This window comes from Chanos chanos, chromosome 9 (assembly GCF_902362185.1).
Source record: "Chanos chanos chromosome 9, fChaCha1.1, whole genome shotgun sequence".
NCBI classification, from domain to species: domain Eukaryota; kingdom Metazoa; phylum Chordata; class Actinopteri; order Gonorynchiformes; family Chanidae; genus Chanos; species Chanos chanos.
Genome location: NC_044503.1, coordinates 35,425,250 through 35,436,416, shown reverse-complemented (window position 1 = coordinate 35,436,416; position 11,167 = coordinate 35,425,250). Strand labels below are relative to the sequence as shown.

At 38.9% G+C, this 11,167-nt stretch overlaps 1 protein-coding gene across 1 annotated transcript; it reads left to right on the top strand.

The window, feature by feature from the left end:
- Nucleotides 1-504: 504 nt before the first annotated feature.
- LOC115821700 (guanylate-binding protein 1-like) lies at nt 505-6,742 on the top strand. Its single transcript, XM_030785504.1, has 9 exons — nt 505-697; nt 1,107-1,234; nt 1,433-1,542; nt 2,288-2,496; nt 3,116-3,358; nt 4,159-4,439; nt 4,756-4,968; nt 5,553-5,655; nt 6,405-6,742. Exons 1-9 carry the CDS (start codon nt 505-507, stop codon nt 6,740-6,742), a joined length of 1,818 nt encoding a protein of 605 aa, XP_030641364.1.
- The last annotated feature ends 4,425 nt before the right edge of the window (nt 6,743-11,167 follow it).

The following is an 11,167-nucleotide window of genomic DNA, read 5'->3' as shown; positions in this document are numbered from 1 at the left end:
TATGCACTCGTTTATTATTCAATGTTTATTTATTTATTAGCTATTTTTGTCAGTCAGCGTGCATTACAGTAACATGATAAATCAGACAGCAGTGTTGAAAAATTCACAGGAATAACAATGAGGAATTAAGAAGAACGGGAAGCTAGCTAGGGCGCTTCATTAAAAAAGAAAAAAAAAATCCTCTTGACAACATGCGGTGGTGGGCAGCTAATGAGAGACGCTGTAACCTGAGGCAGAGCGGTTGGTAAACCAGGCTAGTTATAACCATGTCTCAGGAGAAGTCTGTTTGTGTGTGTGTTATAATTGTTGTACTGGTATGCATTATATACATCTGGTTTACTACATTAATTTATCAAGAGAGACTAGTGGATTCTGCACTTGTAAACTGGAAGGCCTCTGTCTCTAGATTCTACTCTCTGGTGACTGACTGGCATATTTTACTGGCGAAGTTCACACACTGACAACATACACTCTTGTATGTTTTGGTTTCACTTTTAGGTCATCATGAATAACCACTCAAACCCCATGGAGTCGCCTCTGTGTCTAATTGAGAATGATCACGGAGAACTCCGCACTGGGGAACAGGCCTTGGAATATCTGAGGGGAATCTCAGAGCCAGTGGTTGTGGTGGCAGTAGTAGGGTTGTACCGCACAGGGAAATCCTACCTCATGAACCGCCTGGCTGGGAAGCAAACAGGTGAGGCTGGAGTTTCAGAATAAGCATGACGACTCGAAGAGTTTAACAAAAGGCCATAAGATGAACACGTATGAGGTGCTTGAATGGAATGCATGTAGAAAGTTGAACATGAATTTTTTTCTCCTAGAATCCTTAATATATTGCTCTGTTACGCGTAAATTTGGGGTGTATGGTTGTTTTTAAGCCTAAAGAGGCTAAACTGGTACAGTGCCTGTGGGAAAAGAAAAGGACAAAGGCTGTAAGCTTGTGATGAAAACATTAAATTGCACTCATCAAAAGTTTTAAATGGCTGTTTCAAATTGTTGAATCTGTGTTTCAATAATGAATGATTAAGAGCTCTATATTGTGATTGCTTTCCAAAATGTTATTGTTTCCAATTGAGCATTTGATTGTTCTGCTAATTTTAAAGGTTTTGCCCTGGGCAGCACCATAGAGTCGAAGACAAAGGGCATCTGGATGTGGTGTGTACCTCACCCAATTAAAACTGGACACACTCTAGTGCTGCTGGACACTGAGGGACTGGGAGATGTGGACAAGGTGAGGACAGTAGGTTTGCTGTAGCTGAAACATGCAAAGAGTTTTGCCCTGACAATACTGCATTTAAGTTTATGAGACTTATGTTTAGTGCACCAGGATCACTTCAGAAACATAGAGTTTTTTTCATAAGTAAACAACATCTTGTAACATCACACACTGAAATGGTTAATGTGTTTAATCTGTGTGCATGTGATTTAGGGAGATTCGAAGAACGATACCTGGATCTTCTGTCTGGCTGTTCTGTTGAGCAGCACTCTGGTGTATAACAGCAGAGGGACTATCGATAACCAGGCATTGGAGAAACTCCAGTATCCTTTTGTCTCTCTCATTCCTCTCTTCAGAAGAAGATACACTGGCCTGTGTTTCAGTGATGGTATACTCTGTGGAGACACAGAGGGCTACTAGGTGTATTTGACTCTGTGTGTGTGTGTGTGTGTGTGTGTGTGTGTGTGTGTGTGTGTGTGTGTGTGTGTGTGTGCGGGTGGGTGGGTGGGTGGTGGTGGGGGCGGGGAGGTAATATTTAACCAATGCTTAACCATGCATAAATATTATCTCAGATTTGTTTGGTGTTTATGGCTTCTCGAAACAAGCACACACACACACACGCACATGCACACGCACACGCACACACACACCTACCTGTTTGCTGACAATTACACACACACACACACACACACACACACAAACACACACACACACACACCATTCTATTTCAGAATCATCAAATGCAGAATTTAAATATGAAATAAATTTAAACATAGAGTAAAAGTAATATGTTCTCAATAGACATGAGAAACGGTAAACAATCAGGTAACACACACACACACACACACACACACACACACATTACATAAAGAATGTTATTCTATTTTAGAATAATCAATTATTGAGTTTGTCTGTGATTTCATGATTTTACACATAGCTTCAGAATAAATCTTTTGTTGATTCTTTGATCATCTGCTGTAACACAGGAGTTAAGGGGTCACATCTGTCTGATAATGTATGATCATCTCCTGGGTGATTTGTCAGTCATTTTTCCTCAGCTTGCTGTAGCTACGTTACGGAATTGACGGAGCAGATCAGGGTAAAATCACCAGATGCTTCATCAGCAGAAGATGAGGAAGAGGCAGAGGATTCTCAATTTGTGATGTTCTTCCCTAACTTTGTCTGGGCCGTCCGAGACTTCACCCTGGAACGGAAAATCGATGGTAGAGATGCCACAGATGATGAATACCTGGATTTTGCCCTAAAGCTGAAGAAAGGTGAGATTTAAATGGCAAAGCCCTCCACAGGGTAGGCTGAAATGATAGTGTAGTGACACAAGCGGGTTAGGAAAAGAGCTGGTTTTAAATGAAACAGAATGATTGACATTTAAGTCACTGAGGCGTGTAAGTAATATCAGTCGTGACATAGTGGTTATAAACCAATGGGAGCCATGTTATCTCTGAGCCCGTAAAAGTTGTGCAAGTAGAGAAGTTACAGATGAAGATATAGGTGGACTTTGCTACTTAATCTTTAACAACTATCTAAAATATGCCTAATGGTTTACCAAGGACAGTACAATGAAATATTTTACTGTTCTGTAGACAATAATATCAGGGAAAGCAAACAAACAAACAAACAAATAAATAAATAAATTTCAACTTATGGAGCATGTTGGATTATGATGTGATTGTTTGTTTGTTTGTTTGGTGGGTTGGTTGGGTTCATTTATGAGTTACTGATCTTAAGTTGGTTTGCGAGGGAAAAATGGTTAAAAATACTAATTATTTTTGTCTCTCTTTGAAAAACCATTGCGCTTTTTGGCCAAAGGTCAGAGCACGTTTTGGTCTCTGGTCTTTCTCTTTCATTAATCTGATGACAAGATCCTCTGTTCTGCAGGTATGGGAAAGACCGTGAACAACTACAACCTGCCGAGGCAGTGTATTCGCAACTACTTCCCATCTCGGAAGTGCTTTACCTTCCCGTTCCCAACTACTCCACAGAACATGAGCAATCTGGAGAGTATGGATGTGAATGACCTTTTTCCTGAATTTCGGGAGACTGCCGATTGTTTCTGCGAATACGTCTTCGCAGAGAGTCGAGTGAAAACGGTGAAGGGAGGACAGGTTGTCAACGGAAGAAGTGAGTCCACTGTTTGAGTGAGATGGTGGTCTAATATTAAACCAAGCAGCAGGGTTATCAAGTCTCTTTCGTAGTGGTGTCATAAAGTGAAAGCAGAATTGTGGTCAGTAAGCGAAAATGCATCTCTTTTGATATTTTTCCCCTGTGGAATTTGGGTAAAAAACACAATGACAACCTTGTGCCTCTCTGACTGCCTTCACAGATAAGATTGAGGTATACCATAGCAGGGGCAGACTATTTAGGTGGTAGCAATGTCAGTGCATGGCAATGCTTTATTTGCATTAACTGCTAAACTTCCAAAGCTATACTTGCACCTTATCTTTTGTTCAGAACCAAAGAAGAATTCCGCAATAATGCAAGAATTTCAAATATCAATGTTCCATGCTTGGTTCATGTTTTTTAAGCATTTTTCCTCCTCAAAATGTAGTTCTCTATAAATATGCTGTGTTCTGTTAGCTGTGGCACTAGTCACTTATGTAAATGCAAACAATGCATACTTTTCTAATGTGAGGGCCAATCAATGAATAAGCTCATGAGTGCTATATGTTAGAGGGACTACAGCAATGCAATCTAGTGACCATACATAGCTGTATAAGGACTACATGAAATAACACTTACTTAGTCTATAAACAAATGAAAGTCTCTCTTACAAAGAACTTGACTGATGCAAAAACTTCATTTACTGATCTCTCAGATGCAAAAAAGATCTCTTCTCTTTATTTATGTGTTTCATCTCAGTTTTGTAACACTGAAAACTTCATCATTCAGAGGATTTATTGCCTTGCTTCCTCTCCTGGCAGTGCTGAGTCATTTGGTGCACACCTACGTGAAAACGATCGCCATTGGCAACGTGCCCTGTCTGGAGAACGCGGTGGTTGCCATGGCACAGATTGAGAACCAGGCCGCGGTGCAGGAGGCGTTTCGTTTCTATGAGTCTGAGATGGAACAAGTGAAGAACACCTTGCCCCTGGAGCTGAATGAGATCCTCTCTCAACACCAGAAGATCAACACCATGGCCACAGAAGTGTTCATGAAGCACTCCTTTAAGGATGAGAATGGGGAATATTTGAAACAACTGGCTGTGAGTTGAACATTTATCTGTTTAAATGCAGTTCTTTCTCAGAGGTTCAGAATCATATCACACAGGTTCTGTGGTTGGTCCAGCGTAAAGATGATATCAGACTTAAGCATTTCTTGTCTCAGTGAAGCCAGATAAAACATGTAGCTATGCCCTTACGTAACAACAAAATATCACAAATATCATTAAATATTATCCATCAGGGTCATGCCCTCAGGAACCCCACCTCCTGGGAACCCAGGAATGACTAGAAATGTTGCCGAAAATACCATACAAAACCTACGTTGATGCGTGGTGTGTGTATTTTTAACTCTTTCAGGAGACCATTGATAAGCACTATGCTGACATCTTGCACCAGAATGAGCAGGCCTCAGAGAAAAAATGTCGGAAGCTCCTCATGGACTTCTACGCACCAGTGGCTCAGAAGCTCCAGGAGGGATGTTACGCCCAGCCTGGTGGATATGAGGTGTACTGCAGAGACTGTGATAACATTCTGGCCCAATATCGTAACCAGGGCAACAAAGGAGTCAGGGTAGGTGCGCTGTGAGTAAGGAGAAAGTAGGTCTGTAGTGATATGTTTGTATTGTAACATTATATATATGAAAATGCATTCTGAGCATATGTATACTGAATATACAGTTTGCACTCTGCCTGTCTTGCAAATTGTTTGGAATAAAAGCATATGCTAAATGAATAAATGTAGATATAATGTTAACATAGATTTATACACTTGAATATGAAAAATACATAGTAAAATACATACATATTGAACACATATTGAGCATAATAATGTATTAATAAAGAGTTAAGTAAAGAATGACGTTGTTTCAGCAGAGCTGGCAGTGTGATAGTAGGCCTATCCACTGGATCCCAACAAATGAATACAAATGTCAAATCTGAAAAAAGTTGCAATAATAAATAGACAAAGGTCCTTTTTAACCTGTGGTTGTGCGATGACTGTGGCCTTTTTTTTCTTTTTCTTTTTCTTTTTCTTTTTTTACATTAAAAGTATGAGCCTGAATATATACCATTTGATTGCAGCTGGTTTGATACATAAATATGAAAAATGACAGAACTGTGTTGTGTTGTGTTGATTGTGCATCCTCCTCTCTGCAGGCAGAGGACGTGTTGGAGGAGTTTATGAAGGAGAGGAGTGCAGAGTCAAACTCCATCCTGCAGGCCGATCAGAAACTGACTGAAAACGAGAAAAGGATGCAAGGTAAGATGCCTGTGACTTCCCAGTTCACTGAGTCAGAGGAATCAGGAGACGTCCTGGATTTCTCCTGCTCCTGCAGTAAACCCATTTTAACTATTTTCACTCTAACTGTATCATAATTACAGTTTGACAATTAGTCATCGATTACATGCAGTGACAATGTTTAAAATGCATCTCCAACTCTCTGTGGAGTGGTGCAGCTTTGCTCTGTTGTGTCTCTGTTGATCTGGTGGTGGTCAGACAAGCCACAAACACAACTTATATTCAGTATACTTCTCTCTCTCTCTCTCTCTCTTTCTCTCTCTCTCTTTTCAAATTAGTTTTGAAAAATTTTCTTTCACACTTCCTGAAATGTTACAGTTCCTGTGAGAACATTTGGTAATATACTCTTATTGTTTCTTTGTTAGGGGCACTGACAAAGTGATTCTTTAGTTTTGTGTTGTTTTGTTTTGTTTTCAGTCCAAGGGCAAAGATTTGTATCTGTCTCCTTTACTATGTTTCTAATGGTCAGGTTTTCTTATCAGTCTTGCATTGGTCAGGACATGACTCAGTGGTGGGATAATGTTCCTAGATTGCTGCTTGAGCTCCTTTTGAAAGCCTTTTCAGGCCTAGCTGTGTTCAGGTAACCAGAGATTAATACTCTGGAGAGATAATTCCTGCTCCTGTCTCATCTCCCTGTTCCCTCTCTCTTTTTTGGCATCTGCCCTCCTGGAACCCAACCCCTCTTTTCTGGGATATGGGGAAACACACAGAGGAGAGGGAAAGAACTGCCTTGATGGAGCAGAGGGTAAAAGCAGAGGAGGAAAGGAGGAAGGAGATGGAGAAAAAATTAGAGGAGATGCGTCGGAGCCATGAGCAGAGGATAAAGCAGATGGAGGAGAAGATGAAGAGGGAGAGCTGTCAACAGAAGAAAGAATTGGAGTTGGCCATAGAGAGCAAAGTGAAAGAGCAGAGAGCTCTATTAGAGAAGGGTTTCAAGGAGAAGGCTGATCTGCTGAACAATCAGATCCAGCAGCTGAGAGAACAAATAGCTGAGAGTTCTAGAGGTTTATTAGAAATTATCCGGAATTTTGTTCAAAAAGTATTTTAAGGAGTTCTCCCATTCTAAAAGCTCACAGTTTTTAAATGACCTACCAAAGATCATCTAAAGACCATGGACCTAAAACAAAGACATTCAACCCTCTAGCTTCGTCCTAAAGTGGCTCATCAATGCTCTCTTTGCCCTTTGGAATGTTTTTGTTCTGTCTGACATGTACTTGATTTTACATGCAAGTAGAGAATTATTCAGATACACACAGCGTCTTCAATAAAAGCAGATTTATATGTGCATTTATGTTTCAACCCCTTCTTTACTATCGGATTTTTTCATTTGAATTATACTTCACAGTGTGCAAGGCAAGCCAAGTATTAGAATCATGATAGATAGACAGTACACTGGTCTATACACTCTTTTATCCTGAGTTTCACGTGACTGAGTTCGCATGAGTGCCAGTATAAACCATGAAGTTTGCGAGTCTAAAAAAATCTCAAGCTTTTATCTCTGTAAATTACTGATCAACCAATATTAAAAATTCAATTACAGAAACTGCTGCAACCAACGGTAAGACGAAAACATGCTGTATGTTGGATGTGCTGAAAAGCCCAATTCATGGATCATTATTCCTCTTTGTATTTCTCTCTGTTTGCATGTGGTCACCCTGGGGTCAGTCTGGGCACCAGAGTCCTTGTCTGTACATTATGTTTGTCTGTTGATGGTTCAGTAAACACACAGTAGTCACTGGGTTCACACATAGTAAAGGATATGTATGCTAGTCTTCACCGTGCAGGGTATTAGGGTACTGGTAACATGTCTGATAGTATGAGTGACTAAGAATAGATAGTGAGGAAAAGAGGAAAAAAAAAACACAGAAATGAAAGAAATTGTACTGTTCCTACAAGCATTGACTATGTGTCCGTTCTTCCCCGTAAAGTATAACGTTAAAAGACAAGTTCCTAATACAATGTTTCCAAATCACTCTGTGAAAGGATCGCCAGAATGACATGCATTAGGACTGCTTCAAATTTTTTTTTTTTTCTGAACTTCAAAATCTAAAACATTCTGAATCTAAAGCTAAGGGGAATATAAGGGACCGTGGGTGAGTTATACATGTCATGGATGTCCGCTTTTTGACATGGTAGTCGGTATTGAAAGAATATTCACTGAAAATGTCTAAAATCAACTTTACACCTCTTCAACGTTCTACTGACACCAGAATATAGCAATTGACTTCCAACGACGCATATTTAGAAGAAATTCCCTATTTCAGGAGGTTTCTTAGAGAAACATTCACCAAAAAATATATAAAATGACCTTTCTCATTCTAATGGCTGTAACCAGCTCGACATTAGAGTGTATCACTTACTACAGGTGAGAATTTGTTAAAAAGTCAAGTTAAATGGAACTAAAGAAGATATATTTCTGAAATATGTTCACCTAAAACTCAACAAACAGACCATATCTCATTATGATTTCTGCAGTAGTTTCCACTTACAGTGTGTTGTTTACTGCAGGTGAGATTTTTGAGAAAGGTCAACTTATATGAACGCAGGAGTCATTTATTCCTGAAAAATATTCGCTAAAAATCAACAACATGACTTTTTCTAATTCTGAGTGCAAGGCACTTACAGCAAATACACCCTAGGTGCAAGGAATATTGCTCCTGTGTCTGTGTGTACAACTGTTATCGTAAATTACTGACCATTTTACTCTTATTTAAGAATTTTGTCAGGAAGGATACTTTAACTCTACCTACAGTAGTTTTTTCCCCTACTAACAGAACTTCTACTTGTACTTTTTTCCACCCTTGCTGTAGGTTTGAAGGGAATTTCATAAAAGGTCCTGCTTTTCACTCCTTTTCATCTATCTATCTAGCTAGCTAGCTAGCTGTCTGTCTGTCTGTTTCTCTGTCTGTCTGTCTGCCTGTCTCTCTGTCTAGCTAACTGTCTGTCTATCTATCTATCTATCTATCTATCTATCTATCTATCTATCTATCTATCTATCTATCTATGTTTGTGATTGTGTGTGTGTGCTCCTACATATGTAATTATGTGTGAAGAAAAACAAACAAACAAACAAACAAACAAAGAAAAACAGGTTAATATGTGCATATGTACATGCGAGCGTGTTTCTGTGTGTGTTTGTTTCTGTGTGTTTCAGTATATAAAGATTTCAGACTGTGTTTAAATTTGCCTTTTCACAGGAGGATATGTATACAACACAATACATTATTCAGGGCTTCAAATGACTTGTCAGTTCTAGAGGAAGACAAAAAGACAGTGGCATAGACAGACAAACAGTCTGGTTTTCACCACAGTGAGATTCAGTTGCAACAGAAACTGTTCAGCTGACATCACTGTAACACAGTAAGACTGATGAACCCAGATATCTGTGCAGCCAGTCCATGTCAGACTGCCTGGTGTGATCATGGCTGTTTGGTAATGTATTCATTGGTTGGTTCATAGAATTAAAAATCAGCCTCATTTGAACAATGTGAGAGGCATATGTAAATTTAAACTGTCTCTTCTAGATGTGTGTGTGTGTGTGTGTGTGTGTGTGTGTGTGTGTGTGTGTGTGTGCGCGCGTGTGTGTGTGTGTGCGCGCGTGTGTGTGTGTGTGTGTGTGTGTGTGTGTGTTTGTGTGTGTACCAAAAATACGTGGTAAAGACAAACTGCAGTTTTCAAGAAATCCTGCTGGGTTGTTTGTTTCTGGAAAAATCATAATCAAAATGGAAACAAAAGACCAGAGTGGATACTTGGCTTCTTTTTTTCTGTTTTTTTTTTTTTCTTTTCTTTTTTTTTTTTATAGGAACAGCCAGGCATAACACACACTCACCTCAATTTCAAACATCCCTCAAAGTCGAAGTCCGGTGGACGACCCAGAAGGGGAAGCATCAACACACAGGAAGAGACCTTGCTTTATAGTCGATTCAAAAAGGAATAACCAGATGATAATAATAAGCAAAACCTCATACAGAGACTCTTCTGGTTGATTTTTACAGTTTATAAGAACAATCTGGTTAAATGAGTTTTTGTCTGTTGTATTGGCAAAATAAAATCTCGTTGGAACATGTTTCAAATTATCAAAGTTAGTAATGTCCTTGTACTTACAAGCCCATAAAAGTCAATAAAATTTACCAAAGTAAAATTTTGTCTTTTTTATAATTTCTCATAGTGATGCATAGATGCTACTAATTCCGATTGAAGTATGCACTGAATTAGATATGTCAGTTCTGAGTTTTGAGCTCTGTGGAAAACGACTAAACATACAGCCTGTGGTTAAGTCGAGGGGCCTGTTTCAGTGTCCGTTATAGAAGGAAACCGAGCATCATCCAGTGTAAATGTATTTCAGTGAAGTGTTCTCCCGTAAAGTGTGCTATTGTTCTACGACATTCAATGACAACACAATAATAAGATGCTGCAAACATTATAAACACGTTAACAACTATATGTATGAGATCAATAAACTCTAATACAATGAATGTAATAACTGACAAAGCGCATCACAGTGTTATCTTTGCTGTTGTTGTTGTTGTTTGTTTGTTTGTTTGCAAGGATTAGTAATAGAGTATCGGACATGTTAATGTATAATTTTGTGTGCCTCTGTTTTGATAGCTATGATGTCTGACAGAGATGGACAGTCAATTCATCGATAAGCAGCAATAGTCTGTTTGGTCTCATGTACAATCCACCAGTTATGTCCCTTATGACCACAAGAGGGAGTGAGTTCCTGTAAGTGGCTGATGTTTCTGGGTTCTCTATGTGGTTTCCTGCTTCTCATCACCGGAGTCTTTACAGTGTTCTGGGCTCAGAGGTTCTACAAGAACAGACAGAACTGAGCAACACAAGCTGAAAACCCCTGATAAAAATGCTGCAACGAAAACCAGTCTTTTCATTAACCCAATAAAATGTTCCTTCTTTTGTCTTCATGCTTGTGCTTTATTAATGCCTTTGATTATGCCAGATTTTCTGTGATAAAATTTTAATTCTTCTCTGAAAACTTTTTACAGTCAATTTTACAATTATTATTATTATTATTATTATTATTATTATTAATATTATTATTATTATTAATATTATTTTAAACATTCCAGAATATGTTTATTGGTACCACAAACACCGCTAGTTGGAGAAGGCTGGGTCTAGTTACCTTTAAAATGAAAATTAAGTAAACTGAAATCTTCAGAATTAAATCATTGTTTTCACTGTGGTCAGAGGTCAGATTGTCTGACAAACAAATCAACAGTGAACTTTCCAACACGACTAATTTTTCATCGTACTCGCCGATCAATTTTTCTCCTCGTCAGCTGAAGAGCGATTCCCTAAACAGCCTTTTTGTGTGTTAAACAACAACCAAACTACAGTGAGTTTTTTGTTTTTGATGGGTTTGACGACGCATCTGAGCAACAACAGATCAAACGATGTTGTGTCGTCCTGGCCAGTGAGTCATCGATCAACTGTTAGTAAGAATTTAATCTGA